At 58.0% G+C, this 15,987-nt stretch overlaps 1 protein-coding gene across 4 annotated transcripts in view; it reads left to right on the forward strand.

The window, feature by feature from the left end:
• DPP6 (dipeptidyl peptidase like 6) overlaps positions 1–15,987 on the forward strand; it is a 532,157-nt gene that overhangs the window by 507,166 nt on the left and 9,004 nt on the right. For all 4 annotated transcript variants that reach the window (XM_053671913.1, XM_053671915.1, XM_037131931.2 and 1 more), the window contains exons 17-20: positions 3,788–3,835; positions 11,538–11,636; positions 13,805–13,874; positions 15,231–15,425. In XM_053671913.1, the coding sequence (XP_053527888.1) occupies positions 3,788–3,835; positions 11,538–11,636; positions 13,805–13,874; positions 15,231–15,425 (412 nt within the window). The remainder of the gene's footprint in view (positions 1–3,787; positions 3,836–11,537; positions 11,637–13,804; positions 13,875–15,230; positions 15,426–15,987) is intronic.

Raw genomic sequence — 15,987 nt, forward strand, 5'->3', positions numbered from 1 at the left:
TTAGAGAGAGGGGATGGGAAGGAGGAAGAGAGGGAGAAAAACACCAATGTGTGGTTGCCTCTCACATGCCCCTTACTGGGGACCTGGCGTGCAACCCAGGCATGTGCCCTGACCAGGAATCAAACCAGTGACCCTTTGGTCCTAAGGGCAGTGCTCAATCCACTGAGGCACACCAGGCAGGGCTGATGTTGTACCACTTTTTCGAATTGTGTCCGTGGTGGTGTATTACAGCACTCACCATTCTGCAATAAGTCGCGTGCATGCAACGTTACAATGTTTCTATTTGCCCCTCTCAGGAAGTATGCGGCTACTAACTCATGAGACTGGGATACAAAGTGTTTGGCATTGGGATACACTAGAGGCTCTGGTGGGCCCAAGCCTGCAGGAGCCAAGCCGGGCTGCTGAGGACGTGACACACAGACGTCACGCACTCATGGGGTGGCCAGGAGTCGGAGCCAACCCCACCGTGCATCACACACATAGTACAACATGGGTGGCATATATATTGTTAGGAATGCATGCCATGTGGCAAAACTGTCTTAAATACACAGGGGTCCTGGCTGGGCTGCTCAGTGGGTTGGAGCGTTGTTGCATGCACCAGAAGGGTGTGGGTTCGGTCCCCAGTCAGGGCACAGGCCTGGGCTGCAGAATCAGTCCCCAGTCGGGGCATGTACAGGAGGCAACCAATCCATGCTTCTCTCTCTCTCTCCTGCTCCTTCCTTCCCTCCCCTTCCTCTCTCTTTAAAATCAATAAACACATATCCTCGGGTGAGGAGTAGAAAAAATTTAAATACGCAGGGAAGTGATACATACTGTACCAACTTCAAGATAACAGCTACGTCTGGGAAGGGCGCCAGCTGAGCACCCGGAAGGGTAACAGGTCACCTCGAATCTGTGTATGAATATGAAAGCGAACTAAGGCATCGTGGCGTAACGTTAGATTTGATGAAGCTGCTGATGTACATGCAGGTATTTTTCTGGTTTTATCTGTACGTTTCCAATCCTGGCTTCCCTGTGAAGGTGGTGCAGATGCACAGCGGCCTTTCAGGACGTTCGAGGAAGACTTAGGTTGCTTCTGGCAGGTAGAGGCTAAGGCATCTTCTACTGACACTTTGTCCCTTTTCTGAGCGTTCGATTTGTCTAGAAGCGTGTACCAAGTTCGTGAATGTAAGAGTGAGAAGGGACAAATCCAGGCGCCGCGCTTTCTTACGGTGCAGACAAGACAAATGTCTGAAAACATTCCCCTCTCTCTGTACAGTGGGGTGGGCAACACCCCCTTTGAGCTGCCGTGCATGCTGGACACCAATGGTTCGAACCGGCCAGCAGGCACCCCAAAAATGACCACCATTGACATTATTATTTGCAGCAAAGGTGCTCTGCCAGCAAGTTCACCCGCCCAAAATGAGCCGAGAAAGCATGGGCGGCTCTTGCTTTCTCAACAGCTTATCTGTTCTTTGACTTGAGCACCTCCCCCCTTCAACCCCCACCTACCCATGTGGGGAAGGGGGTCCCCAAGCCAGGAAAGGTAGTTGGATTTAATCATTTGCCCCCAGAGCTGGCATCGAAATTTGTCACAGTGAGTGCCGTCTGTTTTGGTCTGAATCTGCAGACCCTCAGACCTCCGCGGCCCGCCTCCCCCGCAGTGGTGGTCACCTGGGTGAGCAGTGAGCCTGCAGAACGCCCGGTTCCATTTGGTTCCGGAGAAATGACAAATAGCTTTTTGGCAGTAAGTCCCAGGTGCTGCATGGGTCATAGTTACACTAAAAATATATGTTGTTTATCTGAAATTCAAGTGTAGCTGGTGTCTTGCAGCCCTACCCACGAGTGGATGGGGAGGGGAGCGTGGTGTTCAGGGACCTCCGGATCCTGAGCATCCCCCTGATGGAGTCTGGGTCCAGTCCCCGGGCTACAGGGCTGCGAGGTCTGACTCCCAGCTCACCCAGGGCCCGGGGGACCAGCCCAGTCCTGCCTCCCGGTAAAGCTGCAGACTCCTCTTCTGCTCATCAGCCTCTTCGGGCCCGGGGCTGGGCGTCCGGTCCGCAGCCTTCTCGCGGGTCTGGAAGCCCATCGCTGGGGTGGGGTCCACAGCTGGGACCCTGGCCCCTGGCTCAGTCCCTTATTGTACAGCATCTGGAGGGGGTGAGAAGCTCTGATGACGGTCTCGGGAGGCTGAGCCCCAGCCGTGCCTCTGCCCAAATTGTATGCGCCCTGCGGCTTAGATGCAGCCGACCCCTGTGCGTTCATAGCTTCCCAGAGTCCACAACCTGCAGCAGAGAACAAGCAGCACTCCTGACCGGTGTCCCCAGCAGCTCTGTCTCCTTCTGTCCACCTGCCACCCATCTGCCTCCCACCTGCCACCCACCTGCCACCAACCTGCCACTCTTCTGCCTCCCACCTGCCACCCACCTGCCACCCACCTGCCACTCATCTGCCTCCCACCTGCCTCCCACCTGCCACTTCCTCTCTCTCCAGACAGTCTCCCAAGCCCACCAGGACCCTGAGAGGCAGCCACCTGCCCCCCGCCCACTGCACGCTGTGAATGTTGTCAAACGCCACCGGGGCCCCGACCCTGGTCCAGAGGCCGGGAGTCATGGTGGTGAGGCAGCGTCCCAGAGTCTGCCCCCCGTGCCCCTCGGGCTGGTGCTCAGCTCAGCAGAACAGACGAATAGCAAGTGTGCTGGGAACTCACGCTGCACGGCGCTGACATGACAGTGCCTGTCAGGGCCCCTACGGGGAGGGGGGCAGGGAGGGGCCGTGCCCTCCTGCAGGGCACTCTTCTAGGTGGGCGTCTGGAGGAGGCGTGTGAACAGGGACTTCATTGAAGAGAAAGACAAGCCCTGCCTTTGCCTGGGACAGAGATTTTGGGAGAAGAGAAGAGGCCCGGGGGACAAGCTGGGTGTCCTTCGGGACATTCAGAAAGGCCGGCTCGCTGGGGCAGGGCGGAGCCGGGGAGGGAGGGGCAGAGGTGACGAGGTCCCAGCCTGCCTCTTCCTGTGCTTTCAAAGTGATACGAAGATGACCCGATGCCCTTTTTCTTTCCGGGATCCCCATGGACTGAAGTGACTGAAGGAGTGACCGTGGACTAAAGCGACGAGGCCCCTTCTTCCTGGGCAGCCCCTTCCCTCACCCTCCCCGGGCTGTCAACTCAGTGGCCGCGGCAGTGCCCGCAGGGAAAGCTGGGACACAGTTCAGCATTTGCAAAGTCCTCTTGTCACTGTTCATCTGTTCTCACCGAGTGTCACAAGGGGTCAGCGAAGGGAGTGACTCCTTCTGGGGCAGCCGACTGGGACAGCGTGGAAAGGGTGACGGTGGACGGAGACCGGAGTGACTCCCAGAACTCGGTGACGCCAGCTCGGGGCTGGTGTCCAGGTGGCAGAAATGAAGTTACCAGGACATAGGGCAGACGATACTTCGTTCAGGGACATCTCGCCGCATTTCAGTAATCTAAAGCATACACATCGCCCTGGCCGGGTGCCCCCTGGGTTGGAGCATCGCCCCGCAAACCAGAAGGTCTCAGGTTCGATCCCCAGTCAGAGCACAGGCCTGGGTTGCGGGTTTGGTCCCCAGTTGGGGTGCGTAACAAGAGGCAAATGATTGATGTTTCCCTCTCTCTCTCTGAAGTCAATAAGCATTTTCGATGAGGACTAAAAATAAGTAAATCCCACCCCTCAGGTCCCAAGTTCACAGACGTGTGAGTCGGAGCCAGGCTGGGGTTCACCTTGTGCCCTCAGACCCACTAACAGCCTCTTGTTTCTTTCCCGGCTTCTCCTCTCGGCCGACGATGCAGGTCCTGGAGTCCCCATGGTGACCGTGCACAACACCACCGACCAGAAAAGTAAGTCCTCTCGGTCTTTCTTTGTCTCCGTGTGACTCGGGGGAAGGAAGCAGAGCAGGGCTAAGAGACAGCCGAGCCGCAGTGTCCACTCAGGGACAGGGACGGGCGGGTCCTTGGGGTTCAGAGTGCACCCGCCGCCAGTACTGCTGAAACACGATGGGAGGAAGAGCCCGAGCCCCAGCCGGAGGTCCCACCCCCCACCCGGCCAAGGGGCCTCGTAGGCGACACTCTGGGCCCCAGCCCTGCTCAGCCTGTCCCCCTCTTACGACCTGCCATGGGGACAGAGCTCGGTGGCACCTCAAGGTTCACCTGTCCTCGTGGGTCCAGGGCACCTTCACGCCCACGCTGCTGCGGGGACACACTCTCCGGGGACCCCCAAGGAACCCACAGCTCCTTCTTTTGCTTGAAGGGACCCCACAGGCTGACATGAGACGTCTTTTCATTTTCTTTTTTTTTTTAAATTTATTTTATTGATTATGCCATTACAGTTGTTCTATTCCCCCCTTCATTCCCCTCCACTCTACCTCCCCGTCCCCATTACCCCCCCTTTAGTTTATGACCATGTGTCTCAAGTCCTTAAGATTCTATATTTCCCATACTATTCTTGCCCCCACATCTATTTTCTATCTACTGTCTATGCTACTTATTCTCTGTACCTTCTCCCCCCTTCTCCTCCTCCCACTCCCCTGTTGCTAACCCTCCTTGAGATCTTCATTTCTATGTTTCCACTTCTGATCTAGCTGTCCTTTTAGTTTGCTTTTGTTTTAGGTGTGGTTGTTAATAACTGTGAGTTTGTTGTCCTTTCGCTGTTCATGTTTTTTTAACTTCTTTTTGTTAGATAAGTCCCTTTAACATTTCATATAATAAGGGCTTGGTGATGATGAACTCCTTGAATTTGATCTTATCTGAGAAGCACTTTATCTGCCCTTCCATTCTAAATGAAAGTTTTGCTGGATAGAACAATCTTGGTTGTAGGTCTTTGGATTTCATGACTTGGAATACCTCTTTCCAGCCCCTTCTTGCCTGTAAAGTCTCTTTTGAGAAATCTGCTGACAGTCTGATGGGGACTCCTTTGTAGGTGACTGTCCCCTTAGCTCTTGCTGCTTCTAGGATTCTCTCCTTCATTTTAATCTTGGCTAATGTAATTACGATGTGCCTTGGTGTGTTCCTTCTTGGGTCCAACTTCTTGGGGACTCTCTGAGCTTCCTGGATTTCCTGGAAGTCTATTTCCTTTGCCAGATTGGGGAAATTCTCCTTTATTATTTGTTCAAATAAGTTTTCCACTGGTGGCTGTGCCTTTCCCCCTTCTGGTACCCCTATAATTCGGATGTTGGAGCGTTTAAAGATGTCCTGGAGATTCCCAAGACTCTCCTCATTTCTTTGAATTCTTGCTTCTTGACTCTTTTCTGTTTGGCCATTATTTGCTTTCTTCTGGTCCACTCCATTGATTTGAGTCCCAGTTTCCTTTTCATTGTTATTGGTGTCCTGTGCAATTCCATTCATTTCAATTAGTTTCGCCTTCATATATTTGTCTAATTTGTGGCTATAATCAACCAGTTCTGTGAGGATCCTGATCACCAGTGTTTTAAATTGTGCATCTGAGAGTTTTGCTATTTCTTCATTGCTTAGATCTATAAGGCTCTGGGGCTTTGAGATCTTCTTGCACCATTTTTGGTCTGTTCGCGCCCTTTATGTGTGAGAAGCGGCGCCTTGGACTCCCAGGTCGCTGGGTTGTGACGCTGTATGTGGAGGTGGGGTCAGAGCGGGGGTAAATGCTGGCGCCCTCTGCTGCCGCTTGCCGCAGGGACCGGCTGGGTCCCAGTCCAATCGCCCACTCCCTCACTTGTGTATTCGCGCAGAAATGCGCGACCACAGTCAACCCGCAGCCCTGCTCCCTCGCTATTTCCCTGCAGTCGCTCGCTTTGTTGCTCGCTGGGTCGCTCACTAGGTCCAACCCTGCGCCTGGATTCCGCGCACCCGAGTCCATCTGACCAAGTTTTCCTGTGCTACCCCGCTCTGCCAGCTGCTGGTTTCGCCCCTCCTACCGGTCAGGCTGAAGAATTTGTTGTTAACAGACTTCCGAAAAGTTCAATTTTCCGTGTTCTGGCTGTTTTCTGTTGCTAATATTTAGTTATCTCTAAACTTGGTTGTGTGAGAAGGCACAGCATCTCCACCTATGCCTCCATCTTGGCGGAAGTCGTCTTTTCATTTTCTTAAGAAATGCACCTTGTCTTCCATTTTGAGTTTGTGCTAAAACCTACAGGTACATAGCTTGTTTCCTGATTGTTTTCTTTCCAAAAACTCTGTGGGCCGCGGGCAGCTCAACAGGAGCTGGGGTCCGGCCACGTCCTGGCCCAGGTTTTGCCTTCATGACATGAGAAGTCACACCTGAGGGATGGGGGGCCGAGGGCACGGAACTCGATGTGCCCTTTCCGAAAATCCCCGCGGACGGTGGGGGCGCAGCTCACGTACCGAAGGCCCCCACGCAAGTGCGATGTGATTCTCCTGGGAAAGCGAACCGCCGCTTCTCGTCCCCGTTTGGCCGGTTAGGGGCAGTCACCCAGCAACCCCGCGGTGCCGACAGAGCAGAGTGCGGGTGCTCATTCTCCCGAGCGCCACTGGGGAGCCCCCTAAGTAAAGGGGTGCTTTTAAGAAGCATCCTTCTGTCTGCCTTCTGTCCCTCTGGTGACCAGTCTCCTGAGGCAGAGAGAGGGCCCCGCGCAATAAGAAATGAGAAGCACGTGTGCACGGCTGAGGGCGTGGCCATTGCAGCCGGTTCCGGCCCGGTTCAAACTCTGGGGCTCACCCATTCCGGCCTTGCCTGCCGCTGCATTAGTTGCTCCCAGGAGGGTCTCAAACGTCTCAGAACGTTGACTGAAGCCGCCAAATTCAGTCGGGAAAGGAACGATTCACGTGCCACCCACCACGGGGAGGAGAATAGGGCCGTCTGTTTGTGCAGGGTCTGACCGAGACCCCGACACGGAGGTTTGAGGGTGCCAGGAAGACCCCCAGGTGGGTGCCCACGTCCCCCTGGCTCGCAGGGTACTCGGAGTGCCATCTCTTGCTCTCATTCCTCTGAGTCAGGATAAAGGTTTCTCTGAAGTTATAAAAAGCTGTTGCCCTGGCTGGGTCGCTGAGTGGGTTGTAGCATTGTTCCAGACACCGAAAGATTGTGGGTTCGATTCCCAGTCACGGCACGTGCCTGGGATGTGGGTTTAATCCCTGGTTGGACGCATTGGGCGGCAGCCAGTCAATATTTCTCTCTCTCTCTCTCTCTCAAATTAATGAGCATGTCCTCGAGTGAGAATTTTTTTAATTTTATTTTTAATATAAAGAGCTGCTGTATCCGTTCAGGTTCTATTTGGCTGTGTGCAGCAGAAAATTCAAAACAGCAGCTGCTGGAGGCCAGTGGGTGACGTTTCTCTCTTCCAAGTCGCCCCTTCCTCTCTCCCCCCACGTGCAGCCCCGAGCGGAAGTGGCTGTTGTCCTGCGTTTGGGCGGGAAGGACCAGAGGAAGGCAGAGCCCATGGGGCGTCCCAGCGACTGGGACGGAAGGCCTGGGAAGCTTTGCTGGGATTCCCCAGTTGAGACCGAGAAGTGGCCGACGCCGTGCCCATGGGCAGGAGGCCTCCCTGGAGGAGCAGCCGCGTGGGACCCTGGTGGGGTGGGGGGGCGGGAGGAGAGAAGGTCAGCGAGGGCCGAGGTCCCTCTCGCAATTGGGAACAAGGGGATGAGGTTCAGATGGCCTGCAGACACGTCCCCGGCTGGAGCCTGTGGAGTCCGACTCCAGAAGGAGCAGGGACAGAGGGGCACTGGCCGTGCAGACAGGCCCAACCAGGGGTGACCCTCCCCCGGGAGGGGTCTCCACCCAGGGCCTCAGGCACCAAGAGTTCCAGCGACAGCGTCAGGGCGCTGAGGGTTGGAAGGACTGAGTCGTTGAACTTCCCCTTCCAATGCCAGCCACTCGGAGTGTCTCACGGGCCAGCCGGCCTGAGGCTCCCATACGCGACCCCCTGACCAGGCGTCTACTCCGTAACAGCATCCCCAAACCATGCCCCACACCTGGGACTAGAAAAGCTCTGGTCCTCTGACTGCCAAGCACAAGGCGTCCCCCCCACAGCCCAGGCCCCGGGAGCTCCAGGTCTGTTCCTAGGTTGCCATCACCAAAGTAAGGTGCCCACAACCCCAACCTCGCTGATCAAAAGTCCAAACACCAACCCCGATGTCCACGGACACAGTGCGAAGTCCCTGCCGTGTGTGAGCCAGGCACACGAAGGGACAGACCCACCCAGTAAGCCAGGAAGGCCCGGCTGTGGGGCAGAGAGGGCGTGGGACCCAGTGCCTGCGGCAGGCTGGCGGGAAGGCCAGGGCGCCCGGGGGAGGTGGCGTCCGGGCACATGGACGGCCTTGCCTGCCAGCTGACGCGCGGCCTGTCCTGTGTGACGGTGACAGCCCGGAAGCCAGGGGACACTGCCTGGCAGGTGTGTCTGGCTCTGAGGGAGGCCAGCCGTGCGCCCGCCCCAGCCCCGCTCGGAAATCCGACATCACTGTTTCAGAATTCTCCCTCCCTGCTGCCCTGTCGTCCGGGTGACCCCAGAGCCACCCTGGGAACACGGGCACCTTTCCCTTTAGAAATGCTTCTCAATGAACAGAGCCCGCGGGCTGTTGGCAGATGTTACTCTGAATTATTTACCAGCCGTTTCCTTAAGAGCATCACTGGGATTGGGAGTGAAGTGCCTTCATTGGGGCGCCCCAACAAGCTAGGTGCTGGGGTAGCAGATCCAGCGCCACCCCGATGAGGACACCGCAGGTTCCCGTGTCGGTGTGAGAGCCAGTGCGGCCTAAGCCTGCGGGTACTCAACCCGGGGGTGAGGGGACGGTCCCTCTGTTGGGCTTTTGTCATGAAGCAAAACCGGCTCCCTCTGGCGGCTGGTATTATGGCAGGGCTCCTACAAGGTTGTCCCAGCTGCGGTCTCTTCCGCGCCTGTCCCTGGGCTCATGGGCTTCTCCCTGCTTCTTCCTGAGTGACCACCCACAGGACGTCCCCTCTTCTCGCAAGTAGGAAGGGACACGGGAGAGGCCAGGAGGTGACGGAAAGGATGGAACGGTGGTCCCGTCAGGCCCCCCGTGGTCTGTGTGTCGGGGCTCTGCTCACGGCGGCCTTTCCCGAGGGTGGGGTGGCGGTCAGTGTGCGGACAGCTCCTTCGAGAGAGAGGTGCACAGTGGGCGGGCCAGCTGGCGTCCGGCTGACACCGAGTGGGGACTGGGCAGAGCACGTGGCATGTCCACCCCTCGGCCCTGTCTCCAGGGATGCTGGGCACGCTCTCCGTGCATGCTGTCACACACACATGCACTCACACACACGTGCACTCACACACATGCAGTCACACATGTGCACTCGCACACACATGCACACACACACATGACTTCCTGCAGAAACATGGGGAGCAGAGCAGGCTGCCCTTCTTTTTCAGGTCGGTTGCTATCGGGTTTCAGAAGACTCTGGTCACTAATTTCCCAGAATTCAGCCTAGTGGTGATGCCCCGACGCCCAGACCAGTGGGGTCTGGGAAGAGCCCGGGGTGGGGGTGCTGTGCCTGCCTCGGGGCGCAGCCGGGGAGGCCGCCCCCGGAAACAGGCTCTGAGTCTCCACATCGGATAATAGCTAATTGCATGCAAAGCTGACGGAGGCTCACATTTAATTAAGGAGTGGCCATCCAGCTGCTGCAGACTGGGGGCACCCACAGCCCCCCCCACATCAAAGCAGAGCCCTTGGGGGGACGGGCGATCTCATTTCCTCTGCCGAGCGGCCCTCTTCGAATGCAATTACGGGGACAAATAACATGGCTTAACCCAGCTCCCTGTGGGAACACCCGCTCTCTGCTGATAAAGCCAGTTGTGTGGGCAGTCGTGAAGTGAGAGGTCTAATATTTAACTAAATTTAATAGTCTACTGCCGTGGTGCCTTTCCATGCAGGGTGGGAATTCAAGGGGGGGTGAACTGTACAAATGGAGGTGCTGCACCCAGGTGTGATTGGCCCAGGGCTAATGCACGTGGTCCCACGCGATGCCGCAGCTCAGAGCTGCGGGAATCGCAAACGGCACTTTGGTGGTGAGTTTGCATTCGGTTACCTGCAGGCCAGCTTAACCTGTTACCTGCAGCCGGGCAGCAGAACAACAGGCCCCTGAGCCTCTCCTTCGGGGTCAGCACTGGAAGCAGCCGGGTGAGAGCAGGACTTGCAGATTCAAATGCACCCCAGAGGAAGAGGGGCGCAGGTCCCACCACTATGAGAGGCTCCACTCACCCCCTTCCGTGGAAAACCAGGGCCGGCCAAGGGCGGCCTCGCTGCAGAGCCTTCCCGGCGAGTGGGGCTGCATCTCCGGGAGGGACGGGCCCGTCATTGTTCTTGTTAGGAAAGGCTGTAGCTGAGTGCCAGCTAATGCCACGCCTCTGTGGGAGTGGCCATGTCTTAGCACGACCCACATTCGCACCCCCCAGGGCCCGTGGCTGGGGCTTATCTCACGGCAGACAGGCCACGACCTCGGGTCTGGGAGGCCGAGGCTTCTGCGTGCCTTTGTGGGGCCCCTGCTGGGCCCCTGCTGTTCCCAAAGGGACAGTGCCATGTTCATCGTGACACGCGCTGGCCATGACGTGTGTAAAAGGGCCAGCGTGACTGGACGCGCTCACGGGAGCATCCCCTGAGGATAAAATTCCCTCTCATAGACCACAGGCTTCCCCGCAGGGTGGCTAACACCAGCAGGAAACAAGGAGTCGGGCTTTGTTACCTGTCGGAGGGTGGAATGCGGTGGGCGGGCCGTCTCAGGAGAGGACTGATGTGGAAGGCAAGGGGCTTTTGTGCCCCTGGGGCGGTAGGCAGGGGTGGCACCTGTGTGACCTGCAGCCCAGGGACCAGGTGGGCGCGTGTCAGGTGAGGCGCAGGGCCAAGCATGTCTCTGACCTGGAGGCAGAGGGCGAGGGTTGGGCTGGCAGCGAATGCCCCTCCACACGGAGGTAGGTCCCCAAAGCCAGAGACCCTGGTGATAAAGGTGAGAAACCGGGGGCTTACATTTCCCCGGAACACCGGATGAAGACGCCCCTCCTGGTCTCCCGCCCTCCCTCGGGCACTGCCTTTCTCGGGGAACCACTCACCCCAACGTGAGCAGGGTCCAGCACCGATGGACCTGTTTGATTACAAAGTCGTTTATTACAAAAGCACAGGCACGCCATTCCGTAATGACACTCCAGCGCACCACATGACATTTCAGGTGGCACGGTCACATGATGATGATCCATCGTTGCACCTGTGTGATTGGCCTGCTGGCCACACTCAGTCAGGCAGACCTCACTTCTGCTGGACCCCGTACAAGACACTGGTCTCCCCAAACCAGCAGTCGGGAGCTAAAACGCACCCGGACTGATAGTGTGAGAAAAGTCCGTGGCAGCAAAACTCTGCATGCGGTGCGGGGGCAGGGGGTCAGCTGCCTCCTAATACAGTGGGGAGACCTCCCACCCACCCAGGCTCCCGACTGTCAGTCACCTCAGCGAGGTGGCTAATGTCTCCGTTTCATGGTTGCGTGACAGCAGTCACACTAGTGGCCACCAGGACCGGCATAGGCCTGAGCGGCAGGTTGCACATGAAAACCCGCGGCTTCAGGGGGATGATGACGGACTCTGAATGCGCTACACTTTTCACTCTCTTTCAGAAATGTTCGACCTGGAAACAAATGAACACATGCAGAAGGCCGTCAGTGACCGGCAGATGCCCAAGGTGGAGTACAGGCAAATCGAGATGGACGAGTACCGTGAGTAGTCCCCCCGAAGGGGCAGGCAGACCTCCGCCCCGGGTCGGCCCCGAGGTCTCACCCACCCGCTCCCTATGTAGACAGTTACTCTGCAGGGGTGGGCGTCCTGGTACGGGGAACCCAGGTGGTAGGACACCATAGGTTCTAAGGAAATATGTCAAAAAAAAACAAAGCTGGCCCACCCACATGGAGGACGCCCTTCACTGGTCAGACTTCCACACCGGATCCGGAGGCCCGGTGTCCAGGTCCAGGTCCGTGAGAACGCTCACATTAACTGGATAGGCATTTTTGTGCGGTTCTTTTGCAAGGAAGAACCAAAAACAAAACAAAACAAGACAGTTTCAGATTGCTAGTGGAGGATGGACAGATGGATGAATGGAAGAATGGATGGATGGACAGATGGAGGATGGATGGATAGGTGGATGATGAATGGGTAGATGGGTGGATGGGTGGATGGATGGACAGATGGACGGATGGAGGATGGATGGATGATAGATGGAGGGTGGATGGATAGAGGATGGATGGAGGATGGATGGATGGATGATGAATGGATGGATGGAGGATGGATGGATGGATGGAGGATGAATGAGTGGATGGATGATGAATGAGTGGATGGATGTTGGATGAATAGGTGATGGATGGAGGATGGATGGATGGAGGATGGATGGATGGATGGATGGATGATGAATGGATGGATGGAGGATGGGTGGATGCAGCCCTCAGGCCAGGCCCAGTGAGGAGTGGTAATCGGGGTGCTTCTTTCCCAGTTTAGCATGACAGCAGAGCATTAAGCCCACAGAAGGCCCTTACACGGGGCCGCACGTGTCTGCCCAGGTCACACCCTGGGAAGCCAGCCGGGTGGACCTCCATGGCCGGACTTCAGGTTCCTGACTCCCCCTCCCCGGCCGCCGGTCCGCAGGCCTTCCCGAATGCTCCCTCAGAGTCTCCTCACACCCACCGCTTCCTCCCACAGCCTCTGGGGACAGGTGGCCTTCCTTTGCGGGATCCCTCCCTCTCCGGTCCTCTCTGCACCCTGCTGCCACCATGACATTTCCCAAACCGCAGGACACTGAAGGGCAATCCACCCCCTTCTCAAAAGGTGCAGAAAAAACCTGCAGAAACCAATTAGCAACCTGCACCCTCCCTCCCTCGCTGCACGAGGCCTCTTTCCATGCTGAGGTTTCCATGGACGGGGAAGGGCGGATGCGCAGAACACCTGAAAGGTGCCACCCTGCAGACCTGCCTGTGTCACACTGTGCTGTGGTTTCCCATCTCCGGCAATGCGGTCTGCCCTTCCCGCCACCCTAGCCGAGGCTGCCCACGGGCTTATCGGAGGCAGGGAGCAGCAGACCAGGTTTTATGGTGGTTCGGTGATAAAGCCCGGGCCTGCCTGTCCGCTGTCCCCCGGCCATCCACCCCATTTGCAAGCCATTAACATTCAGCTCCAATCTCCAAGGAGACCCAGTGAGAGCAGGCTCCCCAGCCTGGGGTGGGCCTACCGGAATCCCGCGGGGAAGGCAGCTAATTCTGATTTAATTGCTAATCTGGGTTCTAGTTAATGTCAATGAACAATTTCTATCCTGGGTGGGCAGGTTTGTCTGGGGGAAGGACCAAGGAAGTGGCGAGGAAAATTCCACACACACGCCCCCCCACCCCACCCACCAGTAGATGCCGCGGTGCCGGGCACCAGATGTGCACCAGCTCCCTTCCCATGCGTGTGCGTGCGTCTGAGTGTCCAAGTGTCCCAAGTGTCCAGGTCCACAGGCGGGCACCCCTGCCCAGCACCAGCCTGCGAACAGTAAGGCTGGCAGCGCCTGCGGCTTTGCACAGAGGGTCCCCACAGCCCCAGCCTCCCCTCTGGGCTGCCCCCCCACCCAGCCTCACTGCCAGCCCCTGCCTCTGGCCCTCTCCTCCTGGTCCCCACTTTCCCCAGGGCCCCTCTCCCACTGAACTGCACCTGTGCCCTCTGGTTAGTTCTCCCTGCCTGGATTCCCCCCCCCACCTTTAGCCCTGGGAGAATCGTGTCTTTCCTGTTTTCCAACGCATTGTGTTTGCAAGATGGAATTCAAGCCTCCGCTGGAGAACCACACGGGCAGCCCCACGCTGCCCGCGCCACGCCCTCCCAGGCCCGGAGCCCTAACCTGCCACCTGTGTTCCCTGTCTGCCAGGCCTGCCCGTCCAGATCCTGAAGCCGGCCACCTTCACCGAGACCACCCACTACCCCCTGCTCCTGGTGGTGTGAGTACCCTGCCTCTTCCTTCCTGGGGTGCTGGCTGGGAGCTCAGTAACCCCTAGAGACAAATCCAGAACTCGTAAACCCCATGACAAGAGGGAGCCATGATGTCTTTGACTGTAGGTGACCCCGGGCATCAAGGGACAGCGGGCTCTGTGCCCGCCCCCCCGCCCGGGGGCAGTGTGAGCAGGTCCACGTTCAGATTCCACACAACCGTGGCTGGTCCTCGGGCTCAGCCCCAGTCTGGAAGTCCAGCAGCGTGTCCCAGCACACACGCAGGGCGGGTGTGGTCTGTGGCTCGCGGGGGCCTGAGCAGCAGCTGGCACTGCCCGGGGCCTGGCCCACTGGCTGGGGTCATGTTCCCAGCTATAAAGCAGCCTTGAACCCGTGCCCTGGCCAACAAAGAATTATTTCAGATATTCCTGTGCTAATGAGCAGGCCTCCGGGTTTAGAACGGCTTTTAAGAGCTCTCTAACCTGCCCTGACGGCGGGGGGCAGGTCCGATCAGGCCCCCGTCTCCCAGTGGGGAGCAGCCAGGCCCTCAGCAGGTGCCGGGGTCGACTCGCCCCGTGGAAGGGTCAGCCCATCCCTTCCTCCCTGTCTGGTCTTCCCCGCACTCCGCCTGATGGCTTGGAAGGGGTCGGTGGGGAGCAGGGTCCCCCTGGGGGTGTGTCGGGGCCACAGGGTGGTCACCCACATCAGCAGCGAATCTGATGAGCCAGCTCGGTTGGCCCCACACACCCCGGCACCTGGTCCCAGACTCTGCAGTTCACCTGCTGTCCTCACTGTCCAGACAGGCTTGCACTTGGCCAAGAACTGCACTCACATAGAGCTTACACCTCACACACCACATGCACACACACAATACACGCCCTGTGCATACACACAACACACATGCCACGTGCACGCATACCACACACATATCACACATGTGTACACACCAACACATACCACGTGCATACACACAACACACATTTGGGTCCCTCTGGTCATTCTGAGTAGGTGGTTCTGTCAGTGGTCCGTCTGTTACTGCGTCCATCCATGGCACATCCATCCATGGAAATTCCCTTTCTGCCCACATTCATGGACACAACACGCCAACATACCACACACAGTACACACGTCTCCCGCACCACCCCGTTCTCCTGATGAAACAGACTTTCATCAGTCTCTCAAAGAAACCAAGGACAGTGTTCTCTCCCCCCCTTGCTGGTCTCTTCAGTGACCTCAGAGAGACCCCAGGGCCCCCCCAAGGTGACCAAACTGGGGCACCCAGCCAGCAGGGGGCAGCCGGGGGGGCAGCGGCGCTGCGTGGGCACAGCCGCCCAGGAGGCCCTCCAGCCCCGGCCGGTCTGTTGCAGGGACGGCAGCCCGGGCAGCCAGAGCGTGGCGGAGAAGTTCGCGGTGAGCTGGCCGACGGCGCTGGTGAGCAGCCACGGAGCCGTGGTGCTGCGGTGTGACGGCAGGGGCAGCGGCTTCCAGGGCACCAGGCTCCTGCACGAGGTGCGGCGGCGGCTGGGCGTCCTGGAGGAGCGCGACCAGCTGGAGGCTGTGCGGTGAGGGTCCCCCCGCCCGGGGCAGGTCCTGGCAACAGCAGGGGGTGGGCGGGGGAGGCTGTGTGTCCCCTCAGCCCCACACCGGCCGCTCTGATGCCTTTCTGGTCAGGGCCCATGTTTTGCGTTCAAAATAGTCCGACATGAGTGTTTCCGTGGAGAAAGCCCCCCGAAACACTCACTGGCTGGGTTGCTTCTCTATTTCATGGGTCAAAATGTGGCACAGAAACAGAGGCCTCGGGTCGTCCTGCCGGGTCCCCCTGTGACAGAGAAGGGCCGCGCTCACTTAGGTGGCCAGTCAGAAAGCAGCTCTGTTTGGTCCATCGCTCGCCACACGCCTGTCTCGGTGTCAACGAGCCCAGCCAGGTGTCACCAAGACAAGAAAAGGCTGGGCCCAGGAGCTCCAGGGGCTCACGATTGCTGACCGAGGGTCGCAGGTGCCCAGGAAAAGAGGCACCAGGCCCCTGTGCCAGCCTGCGTCTGGCTGCCGGACTTGCCGGGCAGACAAGGAGTTTCTGTGGATGGATGTGCCATGGATGGACGCAGTAACAGACGGACCACTGAG

The sequence above is a fragment of the Artibeus jamaicensis genome, unplaced genomic scaffold (genome assembly GCF_021234435.1).
Source record: "Artibeus jamaicensis isolate MK-2021 breed Jamaican fruit bat unplaced genomic scaffold, CSHL_Jam_final contig_718, whole genome shotgun sequence".
NCBI lineage: Eukaryota > Metazoa > Chordata > Mammalia > Chiroptera > Phyllostomidae > Artibeus > Artibeus jamaicensis.